The 17,908-nt window shown below is 39.7% G+C and overlaps 1 protein-coding gene across 2 annotated transcripts; it reads right to left on the bottom strand.

Annotated features, from left to right (window-relative positions):
- Nucleotides 1-619: 619 nt before the first annotated feature.
- Nucleotides 620-17,199, bottom strand: LOC122641546 (uncharacterized protein ycf20-like). Of its 2 annotated transcripts, none has more exons than XM_043834814.1 (2): nucleotides 17,190-17,199; nucleotides 620-1,441 (listed from the first exon to the last, which is right to left on the bottom strand). In XM_043834814.1, exon 2 carries the CDS (start codon nucleotides 1,418-1,420, stop codon nucleotides 953-955), a length of 468 nt encoding a protein of 155 aa, XP_043690749.1. In that variant the 5' UTR covers nucleotides 1,421-1,441; nucleotides 17,190-17,199; the 3' UTR covers nucleotides 620-952. The 2 variants fall into 2 exon arrangements, with proteins under 2 accessions (XP_043690749.1, XP_043690748.1); XM_043834813.1 differs by lacking the exon at nucleotides 17,190-17,199 and adding an exon at nucleotides 1,892-1,895 and having other exon boundaries at nucleotides 620-1,446.
- Between the last annotated feature and the right edge of the window lie 709 nt (nucleotides 17,200-17,908).

Here is a 17,908-nt window from a genome sequence, read left to right as displayed (position 1 = left end):
TCGGCCATTACAGGCAGCATTCTCTTTGTAAAAAGGCCTACAATTGCATTCAGCCTTCACAAAATTTCAGCTTTATTGAAATACTCCTCAGATTTAATTGCACCACCACTACCCAAGACTAAAGAAACAAGTGCACAAAGGAAAACTATTCATGAACGATAATTAGACACATCTCCTTTACAGTACTAGTAACAGTTTGATCCATATTGTTGGGACATAAAGTCTACATAGATGAATCAAAAGAGATGGCAGGGGAAACATGATTCTACAGTAATCATGCAATATCATCATTTTTGGACTGCAAGACATCTAGTCCAGGTTCACTATAAGTCCATAACAAGACAGGCTTCCAGGTAACAATGGGCTGTTCTTCGATATTTTAATTACCAGAGACCAATATAGTTTTACCACAATAAAAGCTCACATTGTTGTTGGACTGAACACGGAACAAATTCATGACTAATGACTGGTTTCTCATTGTATAGAACTTATCAGAGTAGCCATCATCATGTGCAAAATGAAGGTCAGAAACAGGAAAATGGCACTAACACTTGAATGTTTTGCTCTTCCTATCCCAGAGAGAGAGAGAGACATGTTAGTGTTCCATCACACCAATGTCTCAAATAAGAGAACAAAGAAATCTGTGTGCCAGCTATTGAGATCATCTTTATAAGTAATTTATGAAGAACCAAGAACCATGAAAGAGAGATATGGAAGGTGCAGAAATAGAATGTATTGGATTGAAATGTAAGATTAAATGCAGAAAGGAATCAAATAGAAAGTTTTCTATTCGATAGGATAGAACCATAAGGACAGGGCCAGGATATTTGGGCGTCCAAGAGATCAAATCCACTTGATTAGTGAAGTCATTAATCAGGATAAATTCTCTCTCTCTGTGCGTTTTCAGATAAGGGAGATAGATAACTGATATTGTTTGTTGATGATTTTTGACTCAACTAGCAAGCTTAAAGGCATCTATGAAGAGGCCATAGGTAAAACCCATCTTAAAATTGTTCAGGAGGGCAAGGGGAAAAGTTACCTTCGGCCGGCTGTAATAGAACCTAGTTGCATACTCTGTAAGTAAAACACAAAGCACAGCAGCAATCACATCGTTCACTCCTAAAGCCCCAAATGAGAGAGAGATGGTCTGTGCTACATAAAACCCACCAAGTAAGGAGATCCCACCAAACAATGCCCTGCGAGATGGACTTCTAAAATAGTTCCTTGAGAGCTCAGGCACAAACCGGATTATATCAACCAGCCTCCTTGGTCCCTGATTGTCTTGTACCGCTCGGATACTAAGATACCCAAGTGAGGATCTCGAATTGATTGCTCTGCACCTCCCTGGTGAGACTGTAATTCTTGGGGTTAGGCTGAGGTTCATGAGGCTTGAAGAGGTCAAACTCATGGTGAATGCCATCAAAGCTTCTTTGAAAGGAAACTGCTCTGGAGATAATCACATAGATAAATGTAAACTTCAATCAGTTCCGACAGATCAAAAGTAAGCAATCAAATACATGTTTTGATAAGTTTGATTTTGATTGATATACTACAGGGGATGTGTGGGATATCAGTTTCAAGTCATATGTAATGCAATTGAAAATAAACCCTAAACGTCCATTGCTAACAGAAGCAATTTTAATAATAGGGTTTCTGGTAGATGTGAAAACGGGGCTATCATCGCTATGTATCAATGGGACAGGCTAAATTACTTCCTCAGTTATGCCAATAACTTCTTGTTATCTATAATCTACCCTAATCAGTGTCTGAGGACTGAATTCTTCATCGTCACGGTGACGAAATGGTTCGGACTTACATTCTGGGGATTCCGGTGGAGGAGAAGGCAAGAAACAAGAGCATTATCAAGGACTAGAGAGAGAGAGGTGCTTACCGTAGGTCCTTTCGGGCTTTGGGGAACTCAGTGTTCTTCCAGGAAAAGGGGGAAAAAAGCACGCCCAGCTACAGAGTCCACAGACTGCGAAACAGAAGCGTTAAGTATTAGAATATCTTCTAAGACAATCATCAAAGCCATTTGGCGTCGTCAAATTCAATAGAAAACCCTACAGCCAAGGGATTCTTTAGTTGCAGATAACTTGAAGGTTTGGAAAAATTGGAAATTTGCAACAGGCAACAGCCCGTGCAACTTTTCAATTCCCACGTTAATGGAGTAAAGATCTTCACATGGTAAAAAACTGGATCCGGCTCCTCTCTAGGGAGCCCAGCGCCAGGGAGTGCCCAAGGGGCATCCAAGGGCTGGGCTGTGCCGCACTTATCTTGACGTGCATCGAGTCAATCATCGAGATGTGTGTGACACGGCCCAACAGCTGGATGCCCTCTATCATTGCAAAAAGCTCTACCTTTGTGTCGCAGATGAGTGATATTATTGTAGAGCATGCTTTAGGAGCACGACCATTGTTGGCCTTGGTGGCAATAGTTTCTTCACCCTCCCTACGTTTCGTTGCAAGAAAAATTAAAGAGAAGGGAAGTGAAAATTTGTAAACTTAAAAAAGAAATTTTTGTAATTTTAAACTTACCTTTTAAACAGGAGGGAAATGGATGCAAAGTAAAATGAAATTTAATAACAAAATATGGAATGATTTAGATTTAGTGATATAATCACATGGGATAATGATTACAAAAGTTTTGCTTTTAAGTTTAAAAATTTAACTTCCCTTCCCTTTAATTGCTCTTGCCACCGAAAAAAATTTGCCCTTGCAACCAAACAAAGCCAATGGATTCTTTGCCTCCCAATAGAGCTGCAATAGGGTCAGGTTGGGCCGGGCTTTATAGAACCCTAACCCAACCTTGAGTCCCCTTAGTTGGACCCAGACCCGACTTGACCCTGGCTCAGGGCCTAAAAAATCCAACCGTGACCCACCCTCAGGGTCGAGCCGGGCTGACCCTGATTGGCCCTGATCATGGGGAAGGGGAAGAAAATGCATGGGCTGGAATTGGCCGAGGAGAAAATTATCAATTTTACGTAAAATAACACTATAATAAAATGTATTATATCACTTATTATCTTCATATATAATATATTATATAATAAAATGTGGGTGACATTTAAAGTTTATTATATATATATATATATATATAGTATAACTTAAAATAGGGACGGGCCGGACCGAACTATGCTTAGCCCAAGGCCTCAACCCTGGCCCGACCCGACCTTGACTCAGGGCCAGAAATTTCCAGCCCTGACCCGCCCTTAGAGCCAAATATCTCAGCCTAGACCTTATTCGGGCTCAGGGCGGGCCAGGGCGGGTTTGGACTTTTTTTTTTTGGTAAAAAAAAATATGCAGGATTTGGGCCGACAGGGCCAAACTTGCACCCCTACCTCCCATCCCCCTTTCTCCCTCAGTCCCTTGTTATTCTTCGATAAGAATTGTTTTTTTTTTTTAAAGCATGAGATGTTAACACGTGTCCATCATGCATGTATTGGATCGGACAAATCGGACAATCCAAAATAGACAATTGAGAAAAGATGAGTTCATGGTCTTAGGCTCTCTTTGGCATAGTTTATATTCATATTTATGATCTATTTATGAATAATCAATTATGATTCTAGGTTATGGGCTAAAAACAATAATCATTTGGTTACTACCAGACATAATAGATTATATAATGAAAAATAGGTTTGGTATTCTTAAATGAAGAATATATTATGTATTATGGTGGTGCCCAAATGGGGTTGGAGAGAGAGAGAGAGACAAAAGAGAGGCTTTGTTCTAATTTTTGTTAATTTTACCCATTTACCTTCACTTAAATAGCAATTCTGCACATGTTCATTAATGGTACCCGCATAAACAAACATTAACAGTTTATGGTGATAAATCATAAACAACTATCGAACTGTTTATGAATTTATGCTTATATTGATTTATTTTAATGAGAAATTGGGATCATAAATCATACCAAACACATCTATTTATGTTTATGTATCAGATAAACATAAATTTAAACTATACCAAAGAGAGCCTTAGCCTCTTAGGTATCGATATTGGTACCGTTATCGGTCTCGGCCAATAGTAATATGGATTGGCTTGATCGGGCTGTTTTACCCTTCAAAATACTGATAACTTTTTTTTTGGACCATTTTACCCTCTTATCAATACCTCGCTTACAGTATCAATCAGATCGGTATGTGTTCGAATACCGTTATCCTAAAATTGTGGTCTGTGGGTAAGATTGGAATGGGCACGGAGCAGTTCCAATCCAAATAGAGGGACTCTACTAATCCAACCCCTGCTTTTAAATATGGGAAAATTTCTTAGATCTGCGAGATTAAAAAAAGAATTACAAGATAAGTAGATTTTAAATTTGTTTTACATCCATAAATTTATATTTTAAAAAGATTTACCTAATCCCCAAATTAGTTAGTTTCCATCCCGCACAACAAAAAAATATAATTAAACTTCCTAATATACCCTTTGACTCATTTTTTTCCCCTAAAAAAAAGCTAAAGATAATGCTTTAATAGTGTAAACCGTTTGCACTTTCACCTAAAAAGAAAAAGAAAAAGAAAAAGAAAAAGAAAAAAAAAAAAAACGGTTTGCACAACTTATTAAATTTCCTTTTCTATCTATTTGGCGAGAAACTTGCAAGACTAATAGAAGTCGAATAGGTGCTTCCTTTTATCTCTATCTCGTTATCCCTCTTCCACTCGTTAATCATCTCTATCTCATTATCCCTCTTCCACTCGTTAATCATCTTCACTAGTCCCGGTGAGTATTGGCTCTCTCTCACTTTCTTTGTCCCTGTTGCAGTTTCTTTTTTTTTTTCTTCCTTGTAGAGGTTTAGGGGGAGAGGGATGGAGTCATAGACAACTAGAGATAAGAAGAAGAGGAGTCCATGAAGAACACGCCGCAAAGCTGACACAGACACATATTTGCCACGTGGCATGACCATTAATTAGCATGAGAAAAAGTTGACCCTACCCCTGACCCAAGACACATATTTGCCATGTGGCATAAGCATGAGCATTAATTAGCATGAGAAAAAGTTGACCCCACCCTCCACTTCATGGACTCCCCCTCCCCCCCCCCCCCCCCCACCCCCACCCCCACCCCCACCCCCACCACCACCAGTCCCAGCAAGGCACTCTTTCAAAAGAAAGAGATTGGATAATAAAGGGTTGGGGAGTAGGCCCCGCAAGGTGGGCTGAGCTGGGCTAAGATGGGCTTGGTCTGTTTTTCACTAACCTCAATAGTAAACCTTAATCACTGTCATTAAAGCTTCTAAAGGACTCTAGCTAGCTAGGTCTACCTGTCTAAGTAACACCCGATGATAGGGTGTATAATTGGATTTTAATGATTGAGTGGGTTTATGGTCTTACGCCACCCCACGTAACAACTAGGGATGCTAGACCCACTTCTACATGCTTGGTTGTCCCGCCAAATAGAAATATGAGAGAACTCAATGAGTTGTGCAAAGTGCAAATGGTTACACTAAAGCATTATCTTTAGTTTTTTTTTAATGAAAAAAATTGAGTCAAAGGGTATATTATAATGGATGTAAGGTAAGAAAGAAGAAGAAGATGAAGAAATGGAGAGGAAGAGAATTCGGTGGAAAAGTGGTGTATGAGAGAGAATGTCTCTCACACACCTATATTACTTCACTAATGAGAATAGAACAAATTACATACTCCTCCCTAGGGAGGTAAAAGGGAAAAAAGAGAATTACAACATAAGGCAACTAGTAAACTAACTAGTCCCTAAAATACCCTTACAACATATAAACTCTAACACTCCCCCTCAAGCTGGAGAATAAATATCATGCATTCCCAGCTTGCATAATAGGGTACCAAACTGGAGAGAAGAAAGCCCTTTGGTAAAGATGTCCGCCAATTGATCACCTGTCTTCACAAAAGGAGTGCAAATACAGCCGAAGTCTATTTTCTCCTTGATGAAATGCCGGTCCACTTCGATGTGTTTAGTTCTGTTGTGTTATACCGAATTGTGAGCAATGCTTATAGCTGTCTTGTTGTCACAATAGAGCCGCATAGGATCATTTGCAGCAAACCCTAACTCTTGAACTAATCGCTTCAGCCATATAAGTTCACAAACTCCATGTGCCATTGCCCTAAATTCTGTCTCTACACTGGATCTAGCTACAACAAGTTGTTTCTTGCTTCTCCATGTAACCAAATTACCACCAACAAATGTGCAATAACCAGAAGTAGATCTTCTATCTGAGATGGATCCTGCCCAATCAGCATTTGTAAAGCCCTCTATTCTCAGGTATCATGCCTGGCATACAATAGTCCATTCCCTGGGGAGGACTTCAAGTATCTAAGTATACGGTATACATCATCCAAGTGCCCACTCTTGGGGGCATGCATAAACTGACTCACAACTCCCACTGCATAAGAAATATCTGGGCGAGTCATAGATAGGTAGATGAGTTTCCCCACTAATCTCTGATACTTCTCTGCATCAACAAGAGGGGGACCACAATCTTCTCCTAGTTTGTGATTTTGCTCAATAGGAGAGCTCGCTGGTTTGCAGCCCGACATCCCTGTCTCTTTTAACAAGTCAAGAACAAACTTCCTTTGACATATGTTGATGTCTTTCTTGGACCGTGACACTTCAATTCCCAAAAAATACCTCAAGGGACCTAAATCTTTAATCTCAAACTGTTGAGCCAAGTAGGACTTCAATCTAGCTACCTCAACACTGTCATTACCAGTCACATTAATGTCATCAACATAGACTATAAGGGTTGTAATGGTACCATTACCACGCCGTGTAAATAAGGTATGGTCAGCTTGACTTTGAGAGTATCCATTCTTCAGAATAGCCTGCCTGAACCTCTCAAACCATGCTTTTGGAGATTGTATGAGACCATATAAAGCCTTCTTGAGGAGACACACCTTGCCTTCAGCTGAAGGAAACTTAAAGCCAGGAGGAGGCTGCATGTATACTTCCTTCTCTAAGTCACCATGGAGGAACGCATTCTTCATATCCAACTGGAATAGGGGCCAATCCCTATTGGCTGCCAATGATAAGAGAACCCGAATAGAATTGTGTTTAGCTACAAGAGCAAATGTCTCCTAATAATCAATCCCATACACTTGACTATAACCTTTGGCTACCAATCTTGCTTTGTACCTCTCAACTGCACCATCAGACCTATACTTGATTGTATAAACCCACCTACATCCGACTGGGACTCTTCCCTTGGGAAGATCTACTAATTTCTAAGTACCATTCTTCTCAAGAGCCATCATTTCCTCAGACATGGCTTGCTTCCACTTTGGGTCAAACATAGCTTCAGTGAGATTCCTGGGAATGGAATCAGAAGAAAGAGCAACAGTGAAAGCAAGACTTGTGGGAGAGAGAGCATCATAGGAAACAAACTGGGAAATAGGGTTAGTACAAGCTCTCTTTCCTTTTTTAACAGCAATTGGAAGGTCTAAATCAGAGGGAGGAGGAGGGATATCACCTGAATGAGGTCGGTGGAGCTCAAGATGAGGATCCAAAGAGGGCTCTTGGCAGGTCTTCTGTCATGTATTATGCAAGCCTTTACCTCTTTTGTATGTAATGTGGTAATCTTTCTGATTACCAAAACCATTTTCAACAACAATAGCCCCTTCTTTTTCATTGCTAGCATCATTACCTGAATGAGTATCAGTATCAACAACAGCCCCTTCTTTGTGTTTTCCAATATCAAACATAAACGGAGAAGTAGGCAAAGGTGGATAGAAAGGGATAGAAGCGGCCTCTTTATTTCTACTATTCTCCCCCTGAAGAGGATGATGAGAAGAAGTAAAGAAAGGAATAGATTCAAAGAAGGTAACATCTTTGGAGAGAAATGTCCTTCTGGAAGAAGGATGGTAGCACTTATACCCCTTGGTAAAGGAGGAGTATCCAAGAAAAATACATTTGAGTGCTTTGGGGTCAAGCTTGGTCCGAGCACATTTATTGACATGGACTAGGGGTGTCAACGGGCCGGTTCGGGCCGGTTTTGGTTCGGGCTTTTCGGTTTCGGTGTGACTTTTATAGAAACTTAAACCAAACCATTAAGAAATATTCGGTTTCGGTGCGGTTTGGTTTCGTGTCGGTTTCGGTTTATGATAACGGGTTGATATCGGTTTGGATTCGGTTTGGTACTGGTTTTATATAACTAGTAAGGTCCGGGTAGTGTTAATTTTTCTTCTCTTTCTCTTTTATGTACATAAAATATTTCAAATACAATGCATCTTTGTATCCTATGTCCTATGGCCTATGGATACAATTGGTTGGGTAATCACTAACAAAGGATATGAGATAAAGTGAGAAACTATCACAACACATTTAGAGGGCAATGGGGCATTAGGCATTTACTGATTTACTCATTTATCGGGTTAGGTCGTTCGGTTTGGGTTCAGGCCTAACGGTTCGGGTTACCGGTGCACCGTCGGGCTAGCCCAAACCAAACCAAACCGTTTGCCTTTTTGGATCCACAAACCGAACCAAACCATTAAGAGTTTGGTCCGGTGTGGTCCGGGCTGGTTTGGGCCGGTTTCATCGGTTCGGGTTGGGTATTGACACCCCTAACATGGACATAGCAGACATACCCAAACATCTTAGGAGGAAGAGAGAAAGCAGAAGTCTGAGGAGACAACAAGTCTATAGGGGATTTGGAGCCAAGAAGTTTAGAGGGCATGCGATTGATTAAAAAGGCAGCAGTAAGAAGGGTTGCAGACCAAAAAGTCTTAGGAACATGCATGCCAAACAAGAGACTCCCCCCTAGTGATTTCCAACAGATAGCGATTTTTCCTTTCTGCCACCCCATTCTGTTGAGGGGTGTCAACATAAGCAACTTGATGGATAATGCCATGATCAGTAAAAAACTGTTGAAGCCCCCCATACATATACTCCCCCCCTTTATCAGAACGAATAATTTGAATGCGAGTATGAAACTGGGTACAAATGAGCTGATAAAAATTTTTAAAAGCATCATAAACATTACTTTTTTGTTTCATCAAGTAGGTCCAAGTGGACCTGGAATAGTCGTCAACAAAGGAAACAAAATAACGATAGCCAGACAGAGAAGTAGTGGGAGATGGTCCCCAAACATCAGAGTGCACAATATAGAAAGGAACATCAGATCTATGACCATGATAAGGATAAGGAGAATGACAATGTTTGGCAAATAAACAGGGTTCACACTTAAACACATGGGAAGAAGGAATGGAAGAAACACAGGTGGGGTAATTTTGCCCTCATAATACCAAAAGAAGGGTGACCCAAACGCTGATGCCACAACATAACAGAGTCAACATTACTATTGTCATTACGCCCACATACATATGACTGAGCAGTCGTAAGAGATGATGGACCTGTATCAAGAAGGTAGAGCCCCTTTTCCTCACGGCCTCTGCCAATTACCCTCTTTGTCATCAAATCCTGAAAAGCACAATGAGATGGAAAGAAAGTAACAGAGCAATTCAAGGATTTAGTTAGATGGCTCACAGATAGGAGATTAGTATGAAACTGAGGAACATGTAGAACAGAGTCAAGAGAGAGAGATGAAGTAACTTACTAGAAATGGAAGAATAGGAACCATCAACAACTCTAACCTTTTCCTGACCATAATAGGTAGAGTAAGAGTCATAACACTGAGATATGTCGGTCATGTGGTCAGTGGCTCCAGAGTCAATGACCCATATAGAGGTAGTAGAAGAGCCAAATGTAGAGGCCTGTAAAGTGGAAGCTGGCAGTACACCAGTGTCTGTCTGTAGTCCATATGGAGGTCGCATAGGTGTATCCTCAGTCAACAAGGTGCATGCTCTGGCTCCCCCTCTGTATCCTCTTCCACCAAGAGCTGACATAATGTAGGAATGAACAAAGAAAAGGAAATGATACTCAAATCCAATGGGGAGTATATTCTCAACCCAAAAAGAAATTTTCAAACACTGGTAATTGCAGTCCAGGTAGCAAACCAAGCTAATACTTCAACAATATTCAATTCCACCATATGCTTTAAAGTGTAATGGCATCATACAACAACACGAGAGACTCAAACAACACACCTCACCAACACCAAGCAAATAAAAGTATCACATACCATCTAGGTTGGTAGCCCCCTTCTTCACCAATAGCACCTTCTATCCATTATAAAACAACCCATAATCTTGAAACAATATAACTCAGCAAATAAAACCCATCAAATAGGTTCAATACAGTAGTATATCACAAAACAGTCATTATTTCAACAACTAGCAGCATTATAGAGCATCACAGTTTGGAGTAGCAGAAAAAGAGGGCTAGATATCACTAGCTGAGCCTATATAGGCTTGAAAGTAGACTCCAAGGCGACTCCACAGGACCTGATTTCATCTCCAACTAACCTTGGATGAGGGAGAAACAAGAAAAACTTCCCAGAATAGGCGGAGTTACTGTAGCAGCAGCATAAAAAGTGAGTCGCAGACCTTGGGCTTTCCTCCTTTGCAACCAATGTTTTGGGGGCTTAAAAGGGGGCCCTAGGGCGACTCCAATGGGCCAAGTCCAAGCTTCAACAAAGCCAAGATGAGGGAGAATAAGGGCTGTTTCAGAAAAAGGAACAGTAATTTCTCGGGTTACTATTCACAGAACAGTATTCAGGGTTGTCTTTCATTGATTTGGGCTTCAAACAGCCAAGTCTTCACATGAAGACCTATCTTAGTGCTTTTATAGGCTTCATCAAGAGATATGGCATGATTTCTTCAAAATTTTCACATATCAGCCTCTTCCTTGGAACCCCTTTGTAACCTAAGGTTCCAAAGAGAGGGAAAGGAGGAAGAGAGCTTGTAGGACGACTCTTAAACTAGAAACGGAGGTTGCTCTGATACCAAGTTGAGATTTAGGGTAAGAAAGAAGAAGAAGATAGAAGAAGAAGAACATGAAGAAATGGAGAGGAAGAGAATTCGGTGGAAAAATTGTATGTGAGAGAGAATGTCTCTCACACACCTATATTACTTCACTAATGAGAATAGAACAAATTACATACTCCTCCCTAGGGAGGTAAAAGGGAAAAAAGAGAATTTCAACATAAGGCAACTAATAAACTAACTAGTCCCTAAAATACCCTTACAACATATAAACTCTAACAATATTAGGAAGTTTAGTTATATTTTTTTGTTGGGCGGGACGGGCACTAACTAATTTGGGGATTAGGTAAATCTTTTCAAAATGTAAATTTATGGATGTAAAACAAATTTAAAATATACTTATTTTGTAATTCTTTTTTTAATCTAGTAGATCTAAGAAATTTTCCCTTTAAATATTGGTATAATTCTTGATATACGTATCAATTGTATCAGAAAGTTTTGCTATCACTTTTAGTAAATATATATATATATATATATATATAGTAATTTTGGACAAATTACCCTTATTATGAACCATTATACTGATACAAGATCAGACAAGTATTAATATTTGATTGGTAGTCTGATACAGATGTGACCACTACCATATTTTGAAATCACGAATCAGTCCGATTCCTTGGACCGTGAATGCAGCTCTTGCCGTTTCCTTCACTCTTGGTTTGGCGACTTTGGACTTGGAGAGTTAGGAGTGCTCGACGAAATGGTGAGTTGGTTATTGATCCGCCTCTGATCAAAGGGTACAAATGAGACATGGAAAAGTACAAAGGGGCATGACTCATGAGTCATGAGGAACTTTAAAGGCTCTCTTAGGCATAATTCATATTTATATTTATGACTTATTTATGAATAATCAATTATGATAATAGATTATGAGTTATAAATAATAATCATTTGGCTACTAGACATAATAGATTATATAATGAAAAATAGGTTTGGTATACTTAAGTGAAAAATATATTATTTATTATATATTATTCATAATATATATAAAACAAAAGCATTTCTTTTATATTATATTATAAATTATATTCCAAACTTAATTAAGGAATGTGGTACAGCAGAGAAATAGAGGAACTTGGGAAGATATTAGTTGATAGGCTAACTAACAATAGCAACCCATACATTGCTCTTCATTTGAGGTATTCATCCTACTCATTTGAGGTATTCATCCTACTGACATGGTCTAGCTCTTTCAGGGGTCGTTTATGGTATGTAAATTCAATCTGGCTTAACAATGCCAATTGTAATTATAGATATGAAAGAGACATGCTTGCATTCACGGGCTGCACCCACAACCTTACCTCAGAGCAGGAAGCCGAAGAGCTCCGAATGCATTGATATGTGTATTTTAAAAAAGTAATAAACCCTCAACTCTTCGCTCTCTTCTCTTGTTCAAAGCTATAAACTCAAAATGCATTGATATGTGATTCCTTGATTTTGTTCATATATTTTTCTTTATTTGTTTTTAATTTTTTACTAATTTATACATATTTATTTTATTAAAATATTAAAAAATATGACTCGCCTTGACCGGGTTTGACAAGGCCAAGTCACCAGGTTTTTTTGAAAGACAAATAGAGTAAAAAAAACCTGATTTTCCAACTATACAATTATTCACTTTTACCATTCTTGTTCACAACTATGGGTAGAAATGGATACTTCATTTTAGAGTTGTCGAATTGTATATATTTCTTCAATAGGAATCAGCTTAGAAATACAAATCTGGACACTTTAAAGTGTTGAACATTAATCCGTAGAAATTCTAATTAATTTTATTGGTAGTTTATTTTTTGCAATGGGAATTTGTAATAGTTTTTTTTTTTTCACGTACCGATAAATAGAGGACTGCTACATGTGAGAGGAGACTCTCCAAATTCGGTTAAAGTGTAGCAGCAGAATTTCGTCCTCTAAATTGCTTTTGAGGGCCTCTCCTATGCAAGTGGTTGAAGAGGTAGCCTTGGTCGTTGACTCAAGGGTAGAGCCCACTATGGAGGTTAGGACTTGGGACTATGTAACAAGAGGGTGAGATCCATGAAGAGGTTGACCCCGTCTCCAATATCAGATACTTGGTACGCCCATGTGAGGGACTTATTCAAAGAAACCGGCAGTGTGAACTGTGAAGGACTCGAAGGGAGTTGGGGTGATGGAGAAAACTCGCCTCTAGAAGGGCTGAGTTCTGCATGTCTATCCTTTTGTATCCTCTTCAGAAATCCCTTATAGCTCAATTCAACTGTAGGGATAGGTCGATCTTTATCCCTTCCAGATCCTTGCCCAGCTTACTTCCCCAGTGCCTCTAACAAGGGGGACGTAATGATCACCCTACCCCTGCCCGAACACTCTGTCTAGGTGGGATCCACCCCCCCTTATTAGAGGCACTGGGGAATTGGGCCAGACAAGGAACCAGAGGAGATAATTTTTCAGGGATAGGCTGTTCGTTTGTTGCAATGGAGTAATTTCTTTTTCTTTCTTCTTTTCCTTTCTTATTATTCTTTCTTCTAATTTTTTTGGGGAGAAGAATTCCGAGCTTCGTTGAATATATTATTTATTCATCAAAAAAAATAATAATAATAAATAAATAAATAAAAGTGAAATTATACAACAACAACAACAACAATCACCATAACCTTATCCCAACTAAATGGGATCGAATACATGGATCCAATAGAAGCTATGATAGTAATACGAAAAAAAGAAAAATTAAGGCACCATATTATTATTATTATTATGAGATCTAAAGCAACCATGCTCTTCCAAAAGTAAAATCCATTAAACAACTCACCCAGAACACAGGAAGGAGAGAGAGAGAGAGAGAGAGAGAGAGAGTTTGATTACTGTTCTACTCTATTGATAACTTTGTCTAATGTGAAATGGTTATCAATTCCAAAACACAAGACTGTTGACATGAGGACTGCAGAATTCCATGAGCTCCCCTCTGCTTATGATATCAAGCAATCTTAACTGTCTTCGTTTAATATCATAAGCTAACAAGCAATATCCCTCTTGCTCCAAAAAATATATCACTTCACCATTCTTCAAAATCGTCAAAGGATAAACAAAATCATATATATATCCACCCAATGGAACTGGCAAAAAGATAATATGTTTTCTTCTCCATTTTGATTTTTGTAAATCCTTCAAAATCCAAACATCAACTTGACCCTGAAAAAGGTTATGAACAAGTGCTAATGAACCTCCCATAACTGCAATATTTCCATACCTTAAAGTTATATCAGGAAGAAGTATCCAATGAAACTTTTCATTACTAATATCCAAGGAACCAATGTAATCTTGTGACTTGAAATCCCAATACAAAACTCCATTAACTGAAATTGGTGAATTATTATATCTCCATCTGCTTTCCACATTAGGAATTTCAACTTCTCTCCATGTACGACAACCTAGGGTTAATATCTCACATTTAATCTGTTGTTCATCATATCCCAAGGAAATACATACCACTATGTATTTCTTTGTTAAAAAATCAAACCCTAATCCTGATTTGATACTTATTACCCAATTGGTACAACGAGGTGGAAGTTTTTCCCATTTCATGGTAACAGGATTGGTTATATAAAAATCTACAATAAGTGGTTCATTCTTCAAATCCTGTAAAAGAATTAAACCATTACAGGAAGCTTGTACTCTAATTGTTCTAGACAAACGTGAATCTTGGACCACATAGTTTCCATCTTCTTTAACTTCTATTATCTGTGTAATAGTCTTAAATTCATCTTCTGTGGTCTTTTCTATTATGAAACAAGGTTTAGAATGAAGAAGTTGTTTTTCGATGAAAATTGGTTCAGAGATTTTCTCATACCAAAGTTTGCATCCAAACTTAAAACCATGAAAAAGGGTTTGAGCTTCTACCCTGTGAAGGATGTTGGTGAGGATGATGTCATCGGGAAGGTATGGAAGGGTGGTTTGTTCTTTCTTAAGCGTCGTCTTCCTCTGACGATTTCCCTCTTCCTTCGTGATCAGTATTGTATCTGAATCAAAATAATTCAAGAAAATGTATGAGTTGATTTCATCAATTCACATTGTAAGTGTTGCGTCAAGAAATCGTTGAGCGGTCCTGCGAGTGCCGTCACCTGCAAGTGGACCAAGGGGTCAACAGAGAGAACCGGTGTGGTTCCGGCCTGGGGCTCTCCGATGCCAAAGTTAGATCTCCTGAGCAAACAGATGAATAGTGATTAGTCAATATGAGTTTTGATCTCCCCTGATGGGGTTGTGTACCTTGCCTTTTATAGTAGTGTATGGCAATGTGGAGAGTCCCAGTTTGATGGCGAGTGTGCCGTTGAGTGGATAGAGGCCCTGGGTAACGAGGCTTTATCCTGATTGGCCATCTCCCCGAGGGAGGGAGTGTCCTGGTGGCATCAAGATCCTTGTTGAATAGATACCCGCGTGTGGTGATAACGTTATTGGTGCTTGAATCCCTCTGGGTGACGTGACTTTTAAGCGGTGGCCTAGAGTCCTGGTGGTGACATGAGTCTGCAGTGACACGATTGGGTCATAGACGAGTGGCCCCGGTATCCGTGTACGTCACGTCCGCGTCCACGATGCCGCGCCTGGGTGCATGCCCGCCTGGGTGAGAGGTCGTGCCTGGGTGCAGGCCGCGCCTGGGTGAGGCCACGCCTGGGGCAGCGCCTAGTGCAGGTCGCGCCTGGGGGAAGCCGTGCCTGGGCCGCGCCTGGGTGAGGCCGCGCCTGGTGGCCGCGCTTGGGTGAGGCCGTGCCTGGGTGTTGGCCGGGCCTGGGTGGGACCCCCGGTTCGTTCTCCTTGGTTCTGGGGTAGGTCGCCTTGTGACACGTGGCTGCCGTTGATTGGTCCGTGAATCTTGGATGTATCAGTAAAAACTAGCACTCTTGTTTTTTGCATCTTCCATGTACTCCTCTAAGGGCTAAAAACACACTTGAGAGCCATTTGATGGATTTCCAATAGGCATAGGCTCAATTGTATAATAACTTGATGTGGGGTGACAAACTGAATAAAAGAAAAAAAATACATTAAAAAAACCTGCTAATTACATGAAGTTTGTATTGGAAAAACCATTCTTTAGTTTTTCATATTTGCAACTTTTTTTTTTTGGTTGCTAAGAGGATCATGTATATAAAAAAGAATGAAAGAGAAAAAAAGTTACAGTGATACATGTATCTGGGTCAAGAAAGACATTAGAAACTCAAAAGCACAGCAAAGCCCCACCCCCTACCTTCGGCATGGCCATCAGCAGGGGAGGGACCCGTTATCCAACAAACCAAAAATAAAAGACTACAGGTACTAGATACAAAATCTTGGCATACTCTGCACATCTACTAGATGCTCATCTTGTAGATGAGGGGGAAGAACAAGAGAAAAGGAGGAAACAACCAGTCTTGCTACCGATTTTGCAAAGAAATCAGCAATGGGGTTAGCCTCCCTATAACAATGTGTGATATATCTTCCATCGAATACCAAAGAGATATGGCTGGAGATAGCACCAATCCTGCATGACACACCATGGAACTATCCACTGTATACCGCAATCGTCACTACCATCGAGTCAGACTCAATCCAAAAAATTGAATTCCCAAATGATCCTAGAGTTAGAATTACGAAAAACTCCACCTACCCCTAGTTTAACATATTATTGGGAATAGTCTCTTCACAAGATTATGGCTGGATAGGTGGCATCCAATGGGAGTACTTCTCAATCGTTTTGGGAGCAGAACTCGGTATGATGCAGGCTCTAATCACCTATCATTGGTTAAAGAAATTATGCCAGATGGTCAATGGCATCCTAGACCCTCTAGATCTATTGCTTTGCATGATATGTGAAGGGAGTTACCCAATATGAAGAAACTTCATCATTCCAAATCTAATATGGTAGTATGGAAAGACAATTCTATTGGATTGTTTACTATTAAATCAGCTTGGGATCTTATTCAAAATAAAATAAGGAATGTGGAGTGGTTTGCTGCGGTTTGGTTTTCTGGAATATTCCAAGACAGTCTTTACCACTTGGAGATGCATTATGGATGCTATGCCAACCAAGGACCAGCTTATTAGACGACATGTTGGGGTAAATCCCAATTGTGTTTTTTGGGGCTAGGTTGGAGAGTTGGAACCATCTTTTCTTTGATTATTTTTTTCACTTAAAAAATATGGGGGGATATTCTTTCTTCTTGTACCCGAAGTAGAAGACAAGTTCAAAATATGAAAGATAAAGTTATTAGGATTAGATATGAGTTCAGTGGAGATAACCCCATTCAAATAGTTGGTAAGCTGACTTTCTGTTCTACTATTCAGCATGTGTGGCAAGATAACAATTTTAGATTATTCAGTAATAAGACAAGAACAAGACCTAAACTTCTTGTTGCAATTAAAGAAGTGGTGACTTTCTAGGTGTACCTCCATTTCTCTTACTGGTACTTACACCCGTAGAAATCAGTTTATTGTTGATAGCTGGGGAATTAATGTGCATCGGATTTCTACTGTTCCGAATGCATGTTCATGGTTTCGACCTCCTCAGTCTATGTTTGCTTTGCATTATGATGGTTCTCTATCCCAAGTAAAGGCAACTTATGGTTGGCTGATTCGTGATGCTATGGGTTCCCCCATTATTGTTTTTGCAGGTCTGGGTGTAGATAGATCAGTCCTTTCTATGGAATTGTAAGCTATCTTCTGGGATATGACTCTATGTATTGAAAAAGGTCTCTATGAAGTGTCCATTCGGTTAGATTCCAAATCGGCTATGGACATACCAAATGGAAAGATTAAAGGTCCTTGGACATTATAGTGGTTGAAGAGCAAAATCCACCATTTGGGTGTCTCTCTTTCTTCAGTGTAATATAAGCATGTGTGGAGAGAGGTGAATCAAACAGCAAATTATATTGCCTCCTTACTTACGGGTGATATGGAGACTATTCTCCAACTGGTTGACTTCCCAGAGGAACTTTGTAAATTGGTTAAGGAGGATGCTGATTTCTGTATCTACTATCGGTTATAACTTCCTTGTTTTTGGCACTTTTCCCGTTTTTGTTAAGGGCCTCCCAATTCTCTCTTTAAGCCTATTTTAAAGGG

Source organism: Telopea speciosissima, chromosome 10 (assembly GCF_018873765.1).
Source record: "Telopea speciosissima isolate NSW1024214 ecotype Mountain lineage chromosome 10, Tspe_v1, whole genome shotgun sequence".
Lineage (NCBI taxonomy): Eukaryota > Viridiplantae > Streptophyta > Magnoliopsida > Proteales > Proteaceae > Telopea > Telopea speciosissima.
Note: the sequence above shows the minus strand (reverse complement) of the source record. Positions and strands in the feature narration are given on the sequence as shown.